At 43.8% G+C, this 24865-nt stretch overlaps 1 protein-coding gene across 1 annotated transcript in view; it reads right to left on the bottom strand.

Annotated features, from left to right (window-relative positions):
• ntrk2a (neurotrophic tyrosine kinase, receptor, type 2a) overlaps positions 1-19971 on the bottom strand; it is a 254756-nt gene extending 234785 nt beyond the window's left edge. The window contains exon 1 of the mRNA XM_060845213.1: positions 19319-19971. Coding sequence (XP_060701196.1) covers positions 19319-19539 — 221 coding nt within the window. The 5' untranslated portion in view covers positions 19540-19971. The remainder of the gene's footprint in view (positions 1-19318) is intronic.
• Positions 19972-24865: the final 4894 nt, after the last annotated feature.

Raw genomic sequence — 24865 nt, 5'->3', positions numbered from 1 at the left:
GATGGACAGAGTAGGAAAAATATTGGGAAGGCCAAAATGCCCAAACCAAAATAACTGTGTCTGGGAAGCCTATATTCCCCAGCAAATATTACAACCTTTTAATACATTAATAAAGCGAAATTTCCTCTCTTCTGTCAGAGGATAAGCAGATCAGGACATCATCGGTTACTCTGACCACTGTGGCCTCAAGCTGCATCAGGACTTATTGGTTCACAAGATAGGTTCACCACAAAGTACATAGTGCTGCTGCTGAAAAATGTCAGCGTACTCAATACAGTGCCAACTCTATTGTATCCTCCATGAAACAAGAACAAGAATAATGCACAATAGACATTGATTTGACCTAATGGTCCTGAGGCAATTTGTAAAGTTCAGGTGCATTTTAATGATGATTTAGACAATTTTTATATTTATTCTTTCATGGGATGTGGGCTTGCTGGCAAAACCAGAAGTTATTGCTATTCCTAACTGTCTTCAAGGTCAAAAGGTGTTGCATGACCTCCGTTTTCCATGAATTCCATGTGGTGTTGATACACTCATAGCACTGTTTGGAAAGGAGTTCCACATGCAGGGTAAGGGTTATGTATAAGGAAATTGAAAGAGGCCAGAGTTAAAGGAACAAAGAACTTTTGACATAGATAGTTTGGAGATGTTTACATACAGCACAGCCGTTAAAAGGTTTTAATATTTTAAATTGGAGCAATTGGTTATCGGGTAAACAATGTTAGTCAGAAAAGAAAGTTGGAACAGGTCAACAGATTTTCAAAAGGGTTGCGACAGTACAGTTGGAAAAATTGACATTTATGGAGATTGAGGGAAGACAGAATGGCCAGGATAGTATCAGAAGAGTGGTGAGAAGAAATAAACATAGATAAGACATTCCATATCTAGGTTAGCAAATGAAGAACAATCACTAATAAAGAGTATTGCTGGATAAGACAAACTTCAGTTAAGTCTGAATTAGCCTGAGCACCTTCACCAAACGAAGGAAGAAAACTGGAGGAACTGACTAATTGCCTGACTGTCCAACAATAACCTTGCGATTCAGTTAACTGTAGCACATCACTCAAGTTTCATTTTCAGGTTAGTGAAGGCACCTGAACTTCCAAATGAATAGAAACATAAAAAAAAGGAGCAAGAGTAGGCCATCCAGCACTTTGATCCTGTTCCCTGATTCAATATGACATGATTGATGATCAAACTCAGTATCCTGTTCCAGCTTTCAACCCATACCCTGTGATCTTTTTAAGCCTAAGAACGATTTCGAACTCCTTCTTGACAACAGTCAATGTTTTGGCCTTAACTACTTTCTGTGACAGAGAATGCCACAGGCTGTGTATGAAGAAAAAAATTCTCTTTATCTTAGCCCTAAATGGCTTTAGACCATATCCTTAGATCCCTGGTTCTGTACTCCCAGGAGATCAGGAATACCTTTCCTATGTTTATGCTGTCTCGCCCAGTTAGAATTCCACAGGTTTCTGTGAGAGCCCACCTCATTCTTCTAAAGTCTTCCTAACCAACTCAGTCTCTCTCTCGATGTCAGTCCTGCCATCCCAAGAATCAGTTTGGTAAATCTTGATTACAGTCCTTCCGTGGCCAAAACATCCTTTCTCAGATGAAGAAGCCAAAGTTGCACACACCCTGTACAATTGGAGCAAGACATCTCTGCTCATGTACTCGAACCATCTTGCTATGAAGGCCAACATACCATTTACCTTCTTCACCACATGTTGCTTACACAGTGATATTACTCAATGCTAACTATTTATATTATATGTTAAACTATTTGCTGATGCAGATAATCATAGTCACAATAATCATACACATTGCTCATATTCATAGGTATTTTAAATTTAGCAATCAAATTACAAACTTTGATTATCATCCATATTCCAATTTGTAAATGATTACTTACAAGTAATTAAGGGGAGGCCATTATGTAATGGTATTGTCACTGGACTCGTAATCCAGAAAGCCAGGTAATACTCTGAGGACTAGAGTTCAAATTTGACCACAGCATACTGGAAATCCTATTTGTTTTAAAAATCTGGAATTAGAAGCCTAACGATGACCATTGAAGCTTGGATCATCGAAAAAAACCCATCTGGTTCATTAATGCCCTTTAGGGAAGGAAATCTACCATCCTTACCTTATATGTTAGTCCAGACCCAGAACTATGTAGTTGACGCTTAATTATCCTCTATGCTGACATAGTCAAACTCTCAGAATCATACTTTGCAATGTTCCAGAAACCATCATTACCGTCTCTAGGTACATCCTGGCCCACCAGCAGGACAAACCCACGAGAGATGGCAGCATGATGGCTTGTAGTTGATAGGGAGTTACCCTGGGAGTCATTTACCCTGGACACCAGAGAGTCTCATGGCAAATATGGGCGAGGGAACCTTGTGCTGATTGCCACATACCATTCTCCTTCAGCTGATGAATCAATATTTCACCATGTTGAACAACACTTAGCAGAAGCACAGAAATTGACAAGGGCACAGAATGTACTCTGAGTGAGGACTTCAATGTCCATCAACTAGACTGGTTCAGCAGCACCACTACTGATTGAGCTAGTTGAGCCCTAAATGACATAGTTGCTCGACTGAGTGTGCAGCATGTGGTGAAGAAACCAATAAGAGGGAAAGACATACTTGACCTCATCCTTACTAATCTGGTTGCCAAAATTTATCCATCTATGATAGAATTGGCAACAGTGACCACCGCACAGTACTGGTGGAGGCAAAGTCCCATCTTTGCCATCATGTCGTGTGCTAAATGGTGTAGGTTTCAAACAGACACGATGTATACAGATGTATAACGCATCATAGGTGCTAGTCTTTAGCTAATTCAATTCACTACATATAATATCAAGAAACAGTGGACGTACTGAATGTTACAAAGGTTATGGGCCCTGATGATATTCCAGAAATCGTACTCAAGGTATTTCCTCCAGAACTTGACATGTCCTAAGCCAAGCTGCTCCAATAGAGCTACAACACTGGCATCTACCTGACAACATGGTACACTTCCCACACAAATCCAACCCAACCAATTACCAATCCATCAGCATACTCTCTATCATTAGTATTTGATGGACAGTGTCATCAACAGTCCTATCAAACAACGCTTGCTTAGCAATAACCTGCTCACCTACACTCAGTTTCCATTCTCCCAGGGCCACTTGGCTCCTGACCTCATTACAGCCCTTGGTCTAGACATGGTTAAAAAAACTGAAGTCCAGACAGATGGTGTAAGTGAATGATACCAAAGCTGCATTTAACCAATGAAGAGAGAATGGATCAGTTAGGACTATATTCATTGGAGTGTCGATGAATGATAGGTTGTGTCTCATAGAAACCTATAAAATTCTACCAGGACTAGATGGGATGACAGCAGGAAGGACGTTCTTGATGGTGGGGGAGTCCAGAACCAGGTATCACACTTTAAGGATACGGGATAGTCGATTTACGACTGAGGTGAGGAGGAATTTATTCACCCAGTGAATGGTGAGCCTGTGAAATTCTCTGCCACATAAAGTGGTTGAAGCGACAACTATGAATGTTTTCAAGAAGTAGTTCGAAATTGTTCTTAGGCCTAAATGGATCAAAGGCTAAGGGGGACAGGGAACTAAACCATAGGAACAGAAGATAGGAGCAGGAGTAGGCCACTCGACCCAGTGAACCAGCTCTTCCATTCAATATAGTCATGGCTAATCATTGAGCTAAATATCCTAATCCCATCCTCCTCCCATATCTTTCGATCCCTTTAGCCACAAGAGCTTTATCCATCTCGATCTTGAAAACACATCATGTTTTGGCCTCAAATATTTTCTGTAGCAGAGAATTCCACAGACTCATCACTCTCTGCATGACGCAATTTCTCCACATCTCAGTCCTAAAGATTTTACCCTTTATACTTAAACCATGACCCCTGGTTCCAGACTCCCCCCACCATCAGGAAATTCTTCCTGCATCTAATCTATCTCATCTTGTTAGAATTTTGTAAGTTTCTATGACAACCCCCTCATTCTTCTAAATTCCAGTGAATAGAATCCTATTCACTGACTCAATCGCTCCTCCTACATCAATCCTACCATCCCAAGATTCGATTTGATAAATCTTTGCTGCACTCCCTCTTTAGCAAGAACATCCTTCCTCAGAAAAGAACTCCAAAACTGCACATGATTTTCTAGGTGTGACCTAACCAACGCCCTGTATACTTGCAGCAAGATATCCAGCTCTTGTTCTGTTCTGAGTTGGATGATCAGCCATTGATCATTTTCAATGGTGGAGCAGGCTTGAAGGCCAATCAATTTGTTTTACTCTTCCTCTAAATTTGGATTTGATCTTTCCTAGAACTGATTTGGGCTGTATACATTTCACAAAGTAATGTGAATCCTAGAATTAACCTATTTATTGAGTCATTTCCAAATATTATTCTCTACGTTACATTTAGTTGTCATGTCTGTCAATCATTTTACTCAACTAAACCTAACTTTACAATTCTACACAACCACTTGCTTGGCAATCAAAAACGTTCAATTATCACTTGAGCTTAAGGAGATTGATGTTTAGCTAAAATGAACCCTCAGACCCTTAGCTTTGCATTTTCTTGGCACATGCATTACTTCTACAGGGAATGGGTGCACTAAGGAATTGCTATGTTAGACTTCTGTGTAATTGCCCTGTTACACTTGTGGGTTTTAATTTTTTGTCCTACATAAATTTGACTTCACACTCTCAGGCTCAGTCATGGATATGGCCTAGCTCTTCCTACTATTGCATATTTCAATAAAATTCATAGTTTGCATTGGTAGTGAGCAATGTCATTCAGTTTCATTTAAATTCTGCTGCTACTCTTTCCAATTGTGAGATCTGCCTTGTATGTGGAAGAATAGCATCACCTTACTTCTTGTCTTAAGTTCCAAGTTAACTACGAGAATAAGCAAGTGATAACAGGATCAAATGTCTATATTTTACATTAATTGTTAAATTAAAATGGCATTATAACAGTAAATAATAAGAAATTACTATGTGTAACCATAAGTAACTTCACTGCATTACATTTTCTTTTCACCCTAACTATGAAAACTATCCAGACTGAACACCACCCCTCAATCTTCCAAACAAACGCTTGCTTTGAAAGAAACAGCTGATAAATAGCTCCAGTGCAATGTCTGGGACCTATTGAATTCAAACCCAGCCAATAATCAAACATAAAGTTCAGTAAATCATGCAATTGTTCTTTTTCTCTATTTAAATTTAATGGTTTGGCTTCTTCCTTTGGCAACATCCTGACAGCAACCTGACTAGCTGTGACAACAAATACATCAAGTTGGCCAGCTCCTTACACATCCTCAGAGAACAAAGTGAGCCAAAACTGAATAAGTCACAGTCAGATTGACATGAAGTCACTATTACCACCTTGTATACAAACTCTTCATGATTGTAGGAAGAATGAAGAGTCAATTCTGTGAGAAGCAATATAGCCTAGTCAACGATTTAAAATTAATTAGCCTTTACCAAACAATTTTATATTTCACAATTCATAAACTCTGGCCATCTGTTATATTCATTAATGTAACATCAAAATACAAAGACAAAATGGGACAACAGCTTCAACCATTTACTTGGCTACCAATGTACTTGACATATTGGAGATATTCATCAATCATTACACATGAGGATCACCATAACCTCGTTATGACTTTGTCATTCTTGTGTAACCGTTCAGTGTGATTCATGGGGATATTCCATTTATCTATTTGTATATATATATTTTTGAATCTACTCTATTTCAATTGATAGAAAGAAGGAGAGTGTTTTTAAATGACATTTCTGTCCACCTGTTTGGACATGTTACCAAACACCTTTGGGACAAATGGGTGAACATCGCCACTGCACCGGAAAAGTCTTACAGGATAGTTTCAATCCATCAACCTTTTGGTTACAGGTTCAGCAAGTCTTGTTGTGCTACTCTCCTGGTAGGTAGCAATTTTATGCTGATCAGGAGCTGGAAAATATAAACATTTTCTAATAAACTTGTTCAATATTGTTATTAGACACTTTTGCATCAGGTGAGACTTCTAACCTAGGTCTCCTGCCCCAGAGGTAGGTCAACCTGAAGAACCCCAAGCAGGGAAATATAAGCACCTACCAATCTGCAAATTTGCCTCAGCAACAGCAATTAACCTACAATTGACCCATTACTACAATGGCGTTTGTGGCTTTCAACACACAGTCAAAAGTCAAGCACAACTGCACCATTGCAACATAGAGTCATAGAGATGTACAGCATGGAAACAGACCCTTCAGTCCAACCTGTCCATGCCAACCAGATATCCCAACCCAATCTAGTTCCACCTGCCAGCACCCGGCTCATATCCCTCCAAACCCTTCCTATTCATATACATATCCAAATGCCTTTTCAATGTTGCAATTGTACCAGCCTCCAACACTTCAAGAACTGGCGTACACATTTTTCACTCAACTATGCCTTGCCTCAGACAGTAAACCAATTCAGCGACCATAAAACCTGACTAATTATGATCAATACTACAAAAACAATATTTCATTCCTTGATTAATAATATTTTCAATTTAAAAAAAGCAACATATAATTCCATTAGCCACAGCTAAGCTGTTCTTTTGCTTTGATCTGAAGCCACACATGGACACAATAAACACCATTCAAGACTCAAGTGTCAGACCTGAACATATCCCTATCCAAGATACCATCCCACTTTGTTCCTGTTCAGAGCATGTCCAGCATCATTCCAATCTGGTACAACACTATACTTTAAAGGTGCCTTGATGCTCTATAGAGCCATCAGGAAACTTTATGCACAGTATAAGAATTTCTAAAATATTTATGGAGAATATAATCACATCTGTGCTCTTGTAACAGTAATAATTGGTTCCTAGTAGTGTATAGCTCTGCGTAAATGTCAAAGAACGTATAAAGCTCTGCAGTTGCAACCCCTTGAAATGAATCAGGCAAATGTCAGTCTATAGTATACTAAATCCTCGATTTTTTCAAGAGGATAGGGGCATGGACCCACCGCAGCTAACAAGAATTGAGGATACCACTCCTAATTAAGTCTGCTATGTACCACGATGGACTACAGGATCAGACCGGACAAGTGAATAAGAAAAAGATAGGGTCTGGGGCCAACTTTGCAAATATGTGGATCTGTGGGTGGCAAATCAGCAGATAAAGCTGACTGAGTGTGCAACTCTCAACTGTGAGCTGAACATCAAAGTTAAATACCAGTAGTTGTAGTATCAGTTCAACCAAAGACACAAAGGTATATATATTATCCTTTTCCTTTCTTAAACACGATGATAAATGTGCTTTCTGAATCATTACTTTGCATTATGTTCCATGTTCAGAAGGTCAGCTTTAATCCTCCAGCTGCACTTTCTTATCGTACTCCTTTACTTTGACAATTTTACTTACCTTCAGGGTTCAATCATTATTTTACTTTAATGACAGTACCATAAATAATTGGTGTTCAGTGAAATAAAGGTACTAAGGTCTCTAAAGAAACAAAATTCAATCATTTTCATCTCACCTGTACAACAACAATTCTTATCTTGTCTGCAAATTAAATTTAAAATTTCTTTTCACCAATCACAGTTTTTGTAGATTCGACATTAATTGACTGCATAAGAGCCACACATGTATGATGGGTTAAATGGCCCTCTTTTGTGCTGTGAATTCCACAGTTCTGAGAAATGGCTTAGTGGAACTCTCATGGTCAGTGATAAGGTCACACAGAGAGAAAACACACGAAACTACAATTACATGTTCATACAGTAGGCAGTGCTCTTCTGAGGTAAAAACAATGACTGTAGATGCTGGAAACCAGATTCTGGATTAGTGGTGCTGGAAGAGCACAGCAGTTCAGGCAGCATCAAAGAAGCAGCGAAATCGACGTTTCGGGCAAAAGCCCTTCATCAGGAATAAAGGCAGTGAGCCTGAAGCGTGGAGAGATAAGCTAGAGGAGGGTGGGGGTGGGGATAAAGTAGCATAGAGTACAATGGGTGAGTGGGGGAGGGGATGAAGGTCAGGGAGGAGAGGGTGGAGTGGATAGGTAGAAAAGGAGATAGGCAGGTAGGACAAGTCCGGACAAGTCATGGGGACAGTGCTGAGCTGGAAGTTTGGAACTAGGGTGAGGTGGGGGAAGACGAAATGAGGAAACTGTTGAAGTCCACATTGATGCCCTGGGGTTGAAGTGTTCTGAGGTGGAAGATGAGGCGTTCTTCCTCCAGGCGCCTGGTGGTGAGGGAGCAGCGGTGAAGGAGGCCCAGGAACTCCATGTCCTCGGCAGAGTGGGAGGGGGAGTTGAAATGTTGGGCCATGGGGCGGTGTGTTTGATTGGTGCGGATGTCCCGGAGATGTTCCCTAAAGCGCTCTGCTAGGAGGCTCCCAGTCTCCCCAATGTAGAGGAGACTGCATCGAGAGCAACGGATACAAGAAATCATATCAGTGGATGTGCAGCTAAAACTTTGATGGATGTGGAAGGCTCCTCTAGGGCCTTGGATAGAGGTGAGGGAGGAGGTGTGGGCGCAGATTTTACAGTTCCTGCGGTGGCAGGGGAAAGTGCCAGGATGAAAGGGTGGGTTGTAGGGGGGGTGGACCTGACCAGGTAGTCACGGAGGGAACGGTTTTTGCGGAAGGCGGAAAGGGGTAGGGAGGGAAATATATCCCTGGTGGTGGGGTCTTTTTGGAGGTAGCGGAAATGTCAGCGCACGATTTGGTTTATGCAAAGGTTTGTAGGGTGGAAGGTGAGCACCTGGGGCGTTCCGTCCTTGTTACGGTTGGAGGGGTGGGTTCTGAGGGCGGAGGTGCGGGATGTGGACGAGATGCATTGGAGGGCATCTTTAACCACGTGGGAAGGAAAATTGCAGTCTCTAAAGAAGGAGGCCATCTGGTGTGTTCTGTGGTGGAACTGGTCCTACTGGGAGCAGATACGGTGGAGGCGGAGGAATTGGGAATACGGGATGGCATTTTTTGCAAGAGGTAGGGTGGGAAGAAGTGTAATCCAAGTAGCTGTGAGAGTCGGTGGGTTTGTAAAAAATGTCAGTGTCACGTCGGTCGTCATTAATGGAGATGGAGAGGTCCAGGAAGGGAGGGAGGTGTCAGAGATGGTCCAGGTAAATTTAAGGTCAGGGGAAATGTGTTGGTAAAGTTGATGAATTGCTCAACCTCCTCACGGGAGCACGAGGTGGCGCCAATGCAGTCATCAATGTAGCGGAGGAACAGGTGGGGAGTGGTGTCGGTGTAATTACGGAAGATTAACTGTTCTACATAGCCAACAAAGAGACAGGCGTAGCTGAGGCTCATACATGTGCCCATGGCTACCCCTTTGGTCTAGAGGAAGTGGGAGGATTCAAATGACAAATTGTTACGGGTGAGGACCAGTTCGGCCAAACCAATGAGAGTGTCGGTGGAAGGGTACTGTTGGGGATATCTGGAGAGGAACAAACAAAGGGTTTGGAGGCCCTGGTCATGGTGAATGGAGGTGTAGAGGGATTGGATATATACATGGTGAAGATGAGGCATTGGGGGCCAGGGAAACGGAAGTGTTGGAGGAGGTGGAGGGCGTGGGTGGTGTCTCGAATGTACGTGGGGAATTCCTGGACTAGGGGGCAATAGGACAGTGTTGAGGTAGGTAGAGATGAGTTCAGTGGGGCAGGAGCATGCTGGGACAATGGGTCGGCCAGGGTGGTCAGGTTTGTGGATCTTGGGAAGGAGGTAGAACTGGGCAGTGCGGGGTTCCCGCACTATGAAGTTGGAAGCTGAAGGTGGGAGATCTCCTGAGGGGATGATGGTTTGGTGATGGGGGGTGGGGTCATGGTCAAGGGGGCAGTAGGAAGATGTGTCCTCAAGTTGGCGTTTGGCTTCAGCAGTGCACCAGGCTACCAGTGTGCCCCCTTTATCCGCTGGCTTGATGGTGAGGCTGGGATTGGAGCAGAGGGATTGGAGGGCTGCGTGTTGTGAGGGTGAGAGGTTGGAGTGGGGGAGGGGGGTAGACAGATTGAGGCGGTTAATGTCCCGGCGGCAGTTGGAAATGAAGAGGTCGAGGGCAGGTAATAGGCCAGCGCGGGGTGTCCAGGTGGATGCAGTGTCTTGGAGGTGGGCAAAGGGGTCCTCGGAAGGTGGGCGGGAATCCTGATTGTGAAAGTAAGCTCGGAGGCGGAGGCGATGGAATAAGAGACTGTAGAGAGGTTAGGTGCCGGCGCATTGCTGCGTGCATGGAACGGAGGATCATGAAGGAGAACTATTGCTGGTGTTTTTGAATCTGTAGTCTGTACTGTTTATCCTGTTCGGGTCCGAACTCTGCTGGTTTAAAGGTGGTCTGGAGTCCATGTGGGATGAGTTGTTTACGGAGGCAGGTACTGAGGAAGCAAATGTGGCTGTGGTAGCGAGTTTGTAAGTGCAATAAACTTTTATCTACCCACCTCCATAACCAGCGCTCCTCAAACATTCCAGAAGATTCCCCTGGCCTTGGAAACTACTCAGATGCCATTAGCCAAGCAGCCGATGCAGCTGCAACCTCCATGCTGATTGATGATGTAACTTCCGCCCCCATCATGGCCACTCCCACAACCACTTCCGCCCCTCGCAATTCCTCATGCATCACACGTGACATCACTTCCACCCCTCACATCATCGCTGATGCCAAACGCTCAGTGACTTCCGCCACCCCTACTGCCGTGGTCACCACCACTTCCGCCCCCACCAGCGCCACTCACCTGCATTCTGCTGACACGCCCCCCACAGACCCCACTGTCATTATGCCCACTCCCCAGAACCCCGAGGGGAACACTAACCCTGCTCATGACTCCACCCCCATTCCCCCCACCATCACACCCACTCCAGTTTCAGGTTCCACCTCCACTCCCAACTCCACACCCACACCAGATCTCACGGGTTTTCACCAACCCCCAGACCTCCCCCTCACTGAGGCCAAACGATCAGTCCTCAGCAAAGGACTCACCTTCATCCCCCTCCGTCCACACATCAATGAATTTAATACATGCCGTGACATTGAACAATTCTTCCGTCGCCACTGCTTCCGACCTTACTTTCACAATCAGGATTCCCGCCCAACTTCCAAGGACCCCTTCGCCCACCTCCAACACACTGCATCCACCTGGACACCCCGCGCTGGCCTATTACCTGCCCTCGACCTCTTCATTTCCAACTGCCGCCGGGATATTAACCACCTCAATCTATCTACCTCCCTCCCCCACTCCAACCTCTCACCCTCACAACGCGCAGCCCTCCAAACCCTCTGCTCCAATCCCAACCTCACCATCAAACCAGCGGATAAAGGGGGTGCAGTGGTAGTCTGGTGCACTGACCTCTACACCGCTGAAGCCAAACGCCAACTCGAGGACACCTCTTCCTACTGCTCCCTTGACCATGGCCCCACCCCCCATCACCAAACCATCATCTCCCAGACCATACAGAACCTCATCACCTCAGGAGATCTCCCACCCACAGCTTCCAACCTCACAGTCCGGGAACCCCGCACCGCCCGGTTCTACCTCCTTCCCAGGATCCACAAGCCTGACCACCCTGGCCGACCCATTGTTTCAGCATGCACCTGTCACACCGGCCTCATCTCTACCTACCTTGACACTGTCCTATCCCCCCTAGTCCAGGAACTCCCCACATACATTTGAGACACCATCCACACCCTCCACCTCCTCCAAGACTTTAGTTTCCCTGGCCCCCAATGCCTCATATTCACCATGGACATGCAATCCCTCTACACCTCTATCCGCCATGACCAGGGCCTCCAAGCCCTCCATTTGTTCCTCTCCAGATGTCCCCAACAGTACCCTTTACCGACACTCTCATTGGTTTGGCCGAACTGGTCCTCACCCGTAACAATTTCTCCTTCAAATCCTCCCACTGCCTCCAGACCAAAGGGGTAGCCATGGGCACGCGTATGGGCCCCAGCTATGCCTGTCTTTGTTGGCTAGGTAGAACAGTTAATCTTCCGTAATTACACCGGCACTACTCCCCACCTCTTCCTCCGCTACATTGATGACTGCATTGGTGCCACCTCGTGCTCCCGCGAGGAGGTTGAGCAATTCATCAACTTCACCAACACATTTCCCCTGACCTTAAATTTACCTGGACCATCTCTGACACCTCTCTCCCTTTCTGGACCTCTCCATCTCCATTAATGAGGACCGACTTGACACTGACATTTTTTACAAACCCACCGACTCCCACAGCTACTTGGATTACACCTCTTCCCACCCTACCTCTTGCAAAAATGCCATCCCGTATTCCCAATTCCTCCGCCTTCACCGTATCTGCTCCCAGTAGGACCAGTTCCACCACAGAACACACCAGATGGCCTCCTTCTTTAGAGACTGCAATTTCCCTTCCCACGTGGTTAAAGATGCCTTCCAACGCCTCTCGTCCACATCCCGCACCTCCGCCCTCAGAGCCCACCTCTCCAACCGTAACAAGGACAGAACGCCGCAGGTGCTCACCTTCCACCCTACAAACTTTCGCATAAACCAAATAATCCACCGACATTTCCGCTACCTCCAAAAAGACCCCACCACCAGGGATTATATTTCCCTCCCCGCCCCTTTCCACCTTCCGCAAAGACCGTTCCCTCCGTGACTACCTGGTCAGGTCCACACCCCCCAACAACCCACCTTCCTATCCTGGCACTTTCCCCTGCCACCGCAGGAACTGTAAAATCTGCACCCACACCTCCTCCCTCACCTCTATTCAAGGCCCTAGAGGAGCCTTCCACATCCATCAAAGTTTTACCTGCACATCCACTAATATCATTTCTTGTATCTGTTGCTCCCGATGCGGTCTCCTCTACATTAGGGAGACTGGGCGCCTCCTAGCAGAGCGCTTTAGGGAACATCTCCGGGACACCCGCACCTATCAACCACACCGCCCCAGGGCCCAACATTTCAATTCCCCCTCCCACTCTGCCGAGGACATGGAGGTCCTGGGCCTCCTTCACCGCTGCTCCCTCACCACCAGACGCTTGGAGGAAGAACGCCTCATCTTCCGCCTCAGATCACTTCAACCCCAGGGCATCAATATGGACTTCAACAGTTTCCTCATTTCCCCTTCCCCCAACTCACCCTAGTTCCAAACTTCCAGCTCAGCTCTGTCCCCATGACTTGTCCGGACTTGTCCTACCTGCTTATCTCCTTTTCCACCTATCCACTCCATCCTCTCCTCCCTGACCTATCATCTTCATCCCCTCCCCCACTCACCCATTGTACTCTATGCTACTTTCTCCCCACCTCCACCTCCTCTAGCTTATCTCTCCACGCTTCAGGCTCACTGCCTTTATTCCTGATGACGGGCCTTTGCCCGAAACGTCGATTTCGCTGCTCCTTGGATGCTGCCTGAACTGCTGTGCTCTTCCAGCACCACTAATCCAGAAGTGTTCCTCTGAGTCAAGCTTGAGGTTCATTACTACTGTAGTCTACAGCCAAAGTGCTGCTAATTTCATTCTACACATATCCACAGAGAAGTTTTGATGTTTTCCACAATCTCTTTGGTTATGTTCCCACTATTCTAAATTTGGTTAAAATGAAAATCTTGACATGAAAATAGCAGAAGCTGTTTGTTATCATTCCATTACACAACATGGGTTGCCTTCACTTATGTTTCTCTGATGAGTTACCATCATGATTCTTTTACTTTCAGCAATAATATATTGACCAAAATTAATAAAATGGCTGACTAGAGCAGTTAAGCTTTAAATAGCCTCAACTGAATTACAAAATACCCTGTCATTAGAAACATTGTAATTTGACTGGTTCATCACGTGCTTTAAGAGGGGAATTCCACCTCTGCGTCAGAATAGAATGTAACAAATGTAATGAATCTCTTTTTTGGATTATAGTTCAAGCAGCATAAAATATGAAACATTTATCAGACAACAGTCATGACAGATAGTTATTTAGTCAATTATTCTATTAATGTGTGTTCTATGCATAAAGAAAATTGCAGGGGATTTCACCACCTTTGCTCCCAACCCCCAGCCCCCATCCCACCCTCCATTTTGTCCTGCATGTCTTGTTGCCACTAGTTAAGATTATATTATACACAAAAACATTATTTCAGTGTCATGATTAAGATACAGCTAAGTCTCTCACAACATGTCGCCACTTTGAGTTGTAGTAATAAATTAGAAGAATCTTTTACAAAATCTCTTCTCTGTTATTTACTTGACTGGATTCAACAAGTCACAGCAATGGCCATAATTTTGTTAACAAGTACATTTAATAGTTACACCTATCCTCTTTGTCACTCACATCACTGCTTTATTCTTTTCAATCTTGTGTGAATGTTTCCATTCCTCAGAACCATTGTCCATATAAATGATTATGTAATCTCTCCCACTCGACTCCTATCCTGCTTGTTACCTTGATTTTTTTACATTTTATTTCATTCTAACATCTGAATGTCTGTCTGAATAGTTCCGTCTTCTCTTTCACCATTTATTTCATCATTTTTTCAGTTTTCTTTCTTTTCCTCTTCCATCACTTTCCCTTTAGCAAAACATTAGACTTATCAACCTGTGATAATGTTTCAGAGCAGTTTTCCATGAGTATATGGTATACATTCAGTACAACCATTGCATCTTTCTTAATGTGTTTAGGTGTCTTTGAGAGTTTGTTCATTATTTTTTAACATACAATACTCCTATCAGTTTTAAATGCACTTTATTCAGAATTTTCTTACTGTATTATCTTTCTTTTCTTAATCCATCTTCCTTTTTCTTATATATCCAGCCTTCTTTTCTTCCCTGAACAATATAAACTTTGTTTCCTATCTTGTTATTTTCTCTGTCAGTCAATGTACTTTCTTCTACTCCTTCATAAAATGCATTGTTCATTCTTTCTCTGTTCTCTATGAAAACGTTTCCTCATTCTATGCCATTATGTCTCGCACTTTCTCCACTCTCTACAAGAGTAGCCACTCTTTTCTGTGTTTCTTTTCCTGATATTTCATGTGCATCTCACTGATTCCCTTTCAAATTCACAAAGGTATTCTTGCATCGATGTTCACTCACTTGCAGTTTTCTATCTTCTTCCCCCAGTCAATTTGTAAAGCTTAGCTGGATGGAAGACTGAATAAACTCCCTGTCTCACTGTGTCTTAAATCAGAAAATGCAGCACAATACCTCTTGAATAATTTAAATCTTGATGCTCAAGATCGTGGAATGCTACCAATTGAAAAAAAACATTATAGAACATTTGGATGCTTAAACCATGAACTAAGGATAAAAGGGTGAGCTAAACAATACAAAATTCATTTCAAAAGGTACAGATTTATCAGTATTATTTTGAAAATACATACATGTAAATTCACAGCTTGTGGTGGTTTGCTTTCATGCAGTTCTCTAATTCTGGAATGGCTATTTTCAGAACAATCAGGACAGCCATTGTGCATTTTCAGTATGTTAATTTGATCTTTGTTTTTGCTAATTAATTGCAGCAACATTACATTTCAAAATTAAAATGTTGACAGAAGTATCAATCCTGCGATGTAGGGAAAGTAGTTTAATGAAACTAATAATTATTATCCAATCATTAGTTGTGAGGCTTTCATTTGGCCAACTATGTGTTAAAACATTCAACTGTCTTATAAGCAGATTGATATTTTTCATCACTTATCTTGTGATTAATAGTCACCCACTCGGTAACTGAGCCTTCTTTAAAATGTTGAGTTTCTTGCAAGACACTGAGCATGGTCACCACAAGCAGCACTGGTTATTTTGCAGTTTGAGCTGACCTTCATTCTAGAAGTGTTTCAACGTCTATTCAAAAGGTGACACATTCAATGAGGGTAACATTTACATTTACCAAATACTATTTATAACAATGTTTAAGTACAGCTTTTTTTCTCAAAGCCAAGGACTAGTTTTGTGCACAGTATCTTAACCCAGAGTAATATTGATTTCCATTTAGTTATTTGCACATCCTGCTTGGCCCCATTTGTAAACATAATCTTATGAAGAGACCTGAGTTCTGTTGGATTAAATATTATGCTGTTCTTATGTGTTCCAAACTTTACCACAGATATATATATAACTTTGTGATAACTTGGCATTATTCAGAATCCCACTTTAGGTTACTCAAAATGCTATTTTAAATCGAAATTACCATAGGTTAAATTAATAATATTGGAGAGTTTTAAAATTATCTCCATGAAAATATGATTTTTTTCTATCAAATCAGTTTCAAAAGCTTTTTATTGTTTTCTGCACTATCAGGTAGTGGGCTAATGATTCGTTTCATTAATGTCTTATCTTGTGTTCTATACACTGAAAAACTATGATTTCTAATTACAATATTGATGAGTATCTAATTTCATTTCTAATCTTGACTTTTATCCTGTTTTATTTAGAAAGATGCAAGTAAACTTTTGAATGGGACAGGTGCAGGTATAAATGGAATAATTTTCATGGAATTGTTTTGGGCACTGGCTAACAGAGAATTCTGTCCATGGGCTGTGCAGGCCAGGTTGAATGATAGAGCTCTAAAGATGAATGAATATTCTGGAGTTTATTTGATTATCTTTGGGGATCTGCCAGAGATAATGTTTCCTCTGCAGATTAAATGGGAGGAGTGAATTCACAATTTAACTAGTCGCTGAACGAGTTCCCCGTGCCAAAATGCCTCGCTGCTTTCTGAGCTGGTGCTGGCTTATCGGAAACAAGACTGACTTTGAATTGTGGTAACATGGATATTTTGCCGTTAGTCTACGAATATTCGTTCAGTGCAACTGGTCGTATACATCATTTGCAAGTAGACTGTGATATTCTTGTGATCCCTCACTGTTTTAGGTACTGCCAAAAATGTCTGCCCACAAAGTAAAGGCACGAATATGAATGTTGTTAAGCAGGGAAATACCTTCACACGTATTAATATAATCCAATCTCGGCACCTGATGAACTGAAAAGTGCAGCTTGAGGATTTGACGACAGAGGGTTATCTGTACTTTAAGCTAATTCTGAAGAATCGATATTAATCCAGCAGGAAAAGTGAAAGCCGGGACCAAAGGATTTACTTTGGAGTTCTCGATCCCCGTGACCACAATCGGCTGAACTTGAATTTTGTTGGGCCCAACACCGTCTCGAGAGATGGGTTTTAAAGGATTTCTTGTCACTAAATAATATGTTAAAATGACAGATTAAAATCTATGCAAATTATCTGCGATTGCTTCTGTTTATTCACTGCAAGGATATGTTGGCATGATATGTTTTAGAGGGTTTTTTTGCGCAACGAGGAGACACTGAGAGGAGCCTGTTTGCACACATTCTCCCGGGTGGGCTGTAGCAACGCTCCAATCATCATGTGCAGAGCTGACTGTGGGCTCAGTCTCTGACTCTGAGTTAGACCTGTGTTACTCAGGCTCAGACTGAACCATGTCAGGATGGAGGGGGGTGGGGGGGGGGATTGTGGAGGGAGAGTGTAGAGGAACGGATTCGGGGAGGAACTTTGTGGATGGAGAGAGTCTGGAGGGACAGAATGTGTTGGAAACAGTGATGATGGGGGGAAGAGTATGAAGGAAGAGGAGATGGAGGAAATATTAAGTATGGAGAGACAGCGAGAAGGGCGTGAATGCTGAACTTAGTGAAACAGTACGTAGTGTATTGAGTGTGGAGGGAAAGGGGGTTGAATGAGACTGGAATGAGAAAGTGGGGAGGGGAGAAAATGTGGAGGAAGATAGAATAGATGGATAGAATGTGAAGTGCGGAAAAGTGCAAAGAGAGGGAATGAATGTAAATTGTGTGAAAGACTAAAGAAGGGAAGGACTGCGGATTGATGGAGTGTCGACGAACGAAGGGAAGAGCAACAGAGTGGGACCGAGTGAAGAGATAGAGAGTATAACCCGAACAAAGTGCAGAGACCAGAGTGGAGAGGGGACAGTGTCGACGGAGAGTGGAACGAAAAAGGCTGGAGGGAGAAGGGCATTGGGAAAGAAGATTGGTATGGGATGTTGGAGGGTGTGGAGGGAAGAGGGATGATGATGGGGGCACAGATTATAGAGGGACGGGGATTTGGAGGGAGGGTGGGAGATGGTGGCAGGCGGGGACAGGCTGAGGAATAGAGGGGGGACATGGGCGGTGAAGGCGTGGAGGGGGAGAGAAGGTGGGAAGATGGTCTGGATGGAGGAGAAGGAGAGAAGATGGGCTATGGAGAAGGAGGATGTGGGGGAACTTTGATCGGACGGGAGTCTGTCAGCTCCGTGAGCAGAGAACCCGAATGCAGTTCCCGGATGAAAGCGGCGCCAGTTAAATCCACCTCTCTCTCAGGAGACAGAGTGAATCATTCCTTTCCACAGATTCAGAGGTCAGTTTGAAAAGTTTTCAATTTTAATAAAGTATGTAAACAAACAACACGTCTTCTCCTTCCACCGGAAACTTGGAAAGCAAAATCAACCAAACTGCGTGGCTCAAGGGGAAACGGGAGATCTGCTTGCAGTTGGTACTATTTAAATCATGATATAATTCAGAAAGACACAAACAGAAATGAAAGGCAGAATAAACATGATTTGAAGTTTTTGTTTCAGTGCAACAAGTATTTTGGTCCCCTAAGAGTTATAAAGATTTTCAGGATAAAAAGGGGCTGTAAGAATATATGGCGAGTAACAAAACATACTCAATGTCGACCATCAAACCTAAGATGCATTTTAAAAGCTGGCTGGGGTGAGCAGACGGTAATCTCTAATCATTAACCATTCATTTCCAAATAAGCAACACTGCTGTCGAGACATGCCGTGATTCTTCATGTTCAGGTGTGAAACGATCTTCTTTTAGATACCAGCGAAGAAATATATTATTATCTTTTAAAAAATTAACTAAAGTCGAGTCTTAATGAGAGCTCGGTGTAAAAACGATTGAAAGGTTGTCCACTATCAGTCTCTGTTTTCAGCCGGAAAATTTGCAGGTTGGATTGAGTATAGGGGAACCCTGGCTGCTCAAGGGGACAAATCCTTGGGTTTGGAATAAAGCGGAACCGTGTATTTGCTAAAGGGAAGTTGGATTCGGCTTGTGAAGTGTATTCCTAAAGGGATTCTCGCTATTGGTACCTGTTTCTCGATTTTTTTTTAACAAAAAGGACTTGGAGAGAATGCGAAACGGAGTTGTTTGGACAGGTTTGTTTTGATCTAACAGTGAGAGATGGGTTATTCTGATGGTGTTAGCCGGCGAATTTCAAAACAGCTCAATCAAACAACTAACTGAGGTTGCCCGTGTTTATTGCTACTGACCGGCCTGTCCAGTCGGTACTCACATTTCTGTGATGTTCTCCATCTCAGCTGTGGACGGCAGCACCGGGAAAGCCACGATGCCGGGTTCAGTGCAGGTGATCCTGGAGCCGCTACATCTACAGGAAGCAGGACAGGCGAGAACCAAGCTGCTGAAGGCCAGCACCGTGCCGAGCAGCGCTAACAGCAGGCTGGCTACAGTCTTCCTGAGGCTCGGGCAGCTACACCTCGGAGATAAAGAAGCCATCGTCAGCTCGCCTCAGCTCCACACTCCAGGTCGGGAGCGACTCCCCAACAGAATAATAATAAAAAACAAGAGGCGCAGATCCGAGTGTGGCTTGGTATTTGCTGTCAATCAGGAATAATCCGTAGATTGTGAATAGAGAGCAGTGCGGTCTCAGTGACTGCGATCTGCTGCAGACATAGACAAACAAGGTCTTTAAAACGATGTCTTCCGTTTGTAAATCCCTGTCAAGGAGCTCTCTCTGCCTGGCAGCTAACGGAGGGGGCAATCCAAACTGTGTTGGTCGCGGTACAGAGGGAGCCGCTGCGCTGTGGGAACCGCGTCCACTATGTGAGGTTCCGGGAGAGATGGAGTGAGAGGCTCTGCTCTTGGCACTGGGACATTCTTCCTGCCGCAGTGGTCACTCACTCACTCAGTTAGTCCCTACCAGCAACGTTCCCCCCACCCCCCACCCCCACCCCCCCCAAAATGCCTGCTGCTGCCAAGGGGGGGGGGCTCTGTCCGGGATTCTTTAATCCTCTCCGCCCCCAGCCTCCCTCCCCCCCTTTCCCAAAGCACCGCCACCTCAGTAAACTATTCGATTTTTTAACATCCAATTCGGGAAGCTGCTGTACATGACGTGCGGCTGACGCACGAAAGGGGATGAAGGAGAGGTTTTTTTTGAGCCCCCCCACCCCACCCCACCACACAAAAAAAACTGTTAAAAAAGCGAAGAAAGTAAAGAAGCCGAGAAGCAGTGAAATGTGACGGTGGTAGGCAGTCAGGTTGGAAATGTTCTGCCCACCAGGGTAGACTCTGATCTCCTCCTCCACACCAGCTCCCTTCTCCCTGGGGCAATACCGAGAGCCACAAACCAACAGAGTGAATGATCTAATCTCCCGACTCTTCCTCACAAGCACCGTCTCATAAACAATCTCGCTGCAGTGTGTGTGAGGAATATGTAATCCGGAAAATTGACTAAGCCAGTCTCCCCCGTTAGAATACGCCTGTGCCGAGTGGTGCCCATCAAACGGCCCACTGCCGCTGTTTGTTGGACTATCGGTGATCTTATCTGAAGGATAATCACATCTCAGACGATGCAAGTCCAGTCAAGAAATTTGATTTCAAAGGTTTTGCAGTGATTTGAATTGCACTACCCGTAACTGATACATATCTGTGTGTGTGTGGATCTGTATGTACATGCGTGTGTAGATTTGTAGCTGTGTACACATGTATGGGAATGTTTATCTATATTTGTTTGCATGGCGATATCATTGTGAGCTGATGTGTGTGTGGATGTGTATATCTGTATGTGGGGGTATACAGTGTGTGTATACCTGTGTATATCTAAGTGTGTGGACATATAAATCTATCTGTATGCGGGTATATCTGTGTGTGGTTAAGTATATATGAATGAATGTGTATATATCTGTATGTATATATGTGTGTATGTGTACATCTGTGTAAAACTGTGTGGCTGTGGGGTTGTATTTGTATCTACGGCTGTGGATCTCTGTGTGAACGTGTGTTTGTATTTCTGTGTATACCAATGTATGTGCATATTTCCGTGCATGTTTAATTTTGGTACCGCAGCACTTGAGTCTGTCATGGACATCACAATCAGTCGAATTTCTAAAACTGCTAATATTACCCGCAGATATTGAATTACAGCCTTGGTCAGAAATGATACCATGAATTCTCATATAGACGTGATCGAATTCCTACATTGACTTTTAAATGGTGTATAATAAAAGAACATGTCTGAAAGGCGTTTGGGTTATTACGAACAGTTATTTTTTTTTCCCTCCAAGTGTGTTGAGATAATACAAAAAATACATTTCACAAAAAGCTCACGTCCTTGTATTACTGCTTGCAGCAACAGCTCTTTAACACTGATCTTTTCAAACAGGAAATGCAGTTGTTCGCGCATAACACCCCACAATGTTCATAACTGGATGGTTACTAATTTTGCCAAAAGTGTTGCCGTCTCTGCCCTCCCTCCCTCTCTCATTGCCTCTGCTAATCTCACTATCCACCCACCCCCGTCTCTCACACACGCGCAACTCCCGGTGAATTTTCCCGCAGTGATTTCGCACTTTGCAGCAATCCAACCAGCAAGCTCTTTCCGAGTCCCGCCGTCTGACGAGCTGCTCTGACACCTCCCGGACAACAGAGCAACTGCAGCTTCCAAAAATAACCCCCACTGCAGCGCCGACCGTCTGCGGTAGGGAGCATCTTGCTTGCTGTCCTCCTTCCCTTTCACCCCGGGACAGTTTCTTTCAGCGACTGCAAACCACATTCAAGCGAGTGCCTGCGGGGGGAGAAAAATGAAAAAAAAAGGAAGCAAATGAATTGCACAATTTCTAAATCACAAGCGAATGATCATTAAACATAAATTAACACAGAAAAATGATTCCAAGAGTGCTGGACGACATCCACATTTCAACATGTATTTGGAAGGTGCAAGCATCAATTTACATTCAAACAGGAAACGATCTTAAAGTGCTTGGATCTGGGTGTCACCCGCGATCGGAAAAGGGGCAAAATGAAACAAGCCATCAGACCTACAAGACAGAGGTTTCGAACCGTTAAAACCAGGCCAAGTATTCTGTAAAGTCAAACATTTCAGGAAGGCGCAGAGTGTATAAATAATCTAATTGCTTATCCGGAACATATAATGTTACAATTCAACATTCAAAGCTGCGAAAAAGCGTTTAAATTACAATATTGTTAATGAGAATGACTAAGTCTGACAGCAGTCCGTAAAGTTTTGGGGGGGTTGTGGGCAGATTCTCTGCAGTACTGTCCCCAAATCAGACGAAGTGGTCGGACAATCGTTATTTCAGTTTGTCCCGGGATCATCTATTAATTCTCTCACTTGGTCCTGGTGACAAACGCTAGCTTCCTCCAATGAATAAAGCTTTCCAAATAGTGACTGCAAAACCTCTAGACTGGAATAAAAACGAACAGGCTTTTGTTTTAGAGACAACAGTAAGCCACGAAATATTAGGAACAAAGACACACTTTAAAGAGAAATTGATAAACCCCCGGGAAATCGTCCAACTCTGACCCTGCCTTAACTAATCTAGGTCAAAAATCAAACAGGTTATGTCACTCTGGCATCTCCACATCATCCATTAATCTAGTGATGGTGCCCTCATCCATCCCTTTGATACTTCTAGATTGAACATTCAAATGTTTTCCTGTCTGCTCTCTATCATAACGTTTTATTTTAAGTACAGTGAGGTGACAGGCCTCAAGCCTAATCCAGCCAGAGCTGGGATTGTACCCTGCATTATTGGGATTCATTGTTGGTGTTGTCAGGGCCAGAGGCAGAAAACAGGATGTTAGAGACAAGTTAGCCTGACCTCAATCGTTGCTAAGATTTTAATTCATTATTAAGGATGTGACAGCTAGTACTTGGAAGTGGATGGTAAAATACGCTGAGTCAGCATGGCTTCATCAAAGGGAGGGCACGCCCGACAAAATTGTTAGAGTTCTTTTAGGAGGTTACAAGCAAGTAAAACAAAGGAAACCCAGTGAACATAATCAATTTGGATTTCCAGAAGGCCTTTGACAAACTTTCACACAGGAGGCTGCTAAATAAGGTAACAGCCTATGATGTTAGGGCCAGGTACTGGCATGGACAGAACATTGGTTGACTGGCAGAAGGCAGAGAGTGGGGATAAAGGGGTCTTTTTCAGGATGGCAGCCAGTGACTAGTGGGGTTACACAGAGGTCGTGTTGGGACCACCAACTATTCACTTTATACACTAACGATCTGGATGAAGGAACTGCAGGCATTTTTGCTACATTTGCAGATGACACAGAAATAGGTTCAGGGGACAAGTAGTATTGAGAATGCAAGGAGGCTACAGAAGGACTTGGGTGGGTTAGGTAAGTGGGCAAAGAAATGGCAGATGTGGGTAATCTTTTGTAGTACATTATGCACTTTACTAGGAACTTTATGGAAGAAATACTTTATAGAATCCATACAGTGTGGAAAGAGACTATTCGGCCCTTTGAGTCTGCACTTACCCTTTGAAAAGCATCTCACCCAACTCCAGTTCCAGCCACAGCTCTCAGTCAAATCCATCGAACTCAGCACCGCCTTCCTAACCTGCAATCTTCTTCCTGACCTCTCCGCCCCCACCCCACTCCGGCCTATCACCCTCACCTTGACCTCCTTCCACCTATCACACCTCCATCGCCCCTCCTCCAAGTCCCTCTTCCTTACCTTTTATCTTAGCCTGCTGGACACACTTTCCTCATTCCTGAAGAAGGGCTTATGCCCGAAACATCGAATCTCCTGTTCCTTGGATGCTGCCTGACCTGCTGCGCTTTTCCAGCAACACATTTTCAACCCTATCCCCATAACCATGGCTAACTCACCTAGCCTGCACATCTGTGGGCTGTACAGGACAATTTAACAAGCCAATCCACCGAACCTGAACTCTGGGAGGAAACCAGTTCACCCAAAGGAAACTCACGCAGACATGATGAGAATATGCAACTACACACAGACTGTCACCTGAGGCTGGAATTGAACCTAGATTTTTAAAAATGTATTCACAAGGAAAGAACCAGAGGATAGTTATAAGTCAACCACATTGCTGTAAGTCAGGAGTTCTATGTTATCCAGAACAGGTAAGGATGGCAATTTCCTTCCTTAAAGGACATTAGTGAACCAGATGGATTTTTCTGCAATTAACAATGGATTCATAGTCATCTTTAGAGTCATAATTCCAGATTTTTATTGAAGTAACATTCCACCATCTGCATGGCTGGATTCAACCCCAGGACCCCAGATTATTACCTAGCTCTCTGGATTACCAGGGCAAATATATTATCACTAGGCCATTGCCACCCACTGTGAGGCTGCAGCGCTAACCATTGAGCCACCATGCTGCCCCAAGACCAAAAGACTAAAGGCATTCACTATTTTCTAAATGGGGAAAGGGTTCAGAATTCTAAAACACAAAGGAACTAGTTCAGGTTTCTTTTAATGTTAGTGCGCCTGTTCATTTGGCAGTGAGGAAGGACAATGTAATGTTTGCATTCATTTCAAGAGGGCTAGAATACAAGAGTTGGGATGTACTGGTGAGGCTGTATAATGCTCTGGTCAGAATATTGTGAGCAGTTTTGGAACCCATATTTAATGAAGGATGTGCTGTCTTTGGAGGGGATCCAGAAGAGGTTTACAAGAATTATCCTGGGGATCATTCAGTATGAGGACCGGTGGAGGTTGTACTCGAATTTTAGAAGAATGAGGGAGCGATGTAATTGAAACTTACAAAATACTGAGAGACCTGGATAGACTGTACTAGAGAATGTTTCCACTGATATGAGA

Source organism: Hemiscyllium ocellatum, chromosome 2, assembly GCF_020745735.1.
Source record: "Hemiscyllium ocellatum isolate sHemOce1 chromosome 2, sHemOce1.pat.X.cur, whole genome shotgun sequence".
Lineage (NCBI taxonomy): Eukaryota > Metazoa > Chordata > Chondrichthyes > Orectolobiformes > Hemiscylliidae > Hemiscyllium > Hemiscyllium ocellatum.
This window is presented reverse-complemented; position numbering and strand designations above follow the sequence as displayed.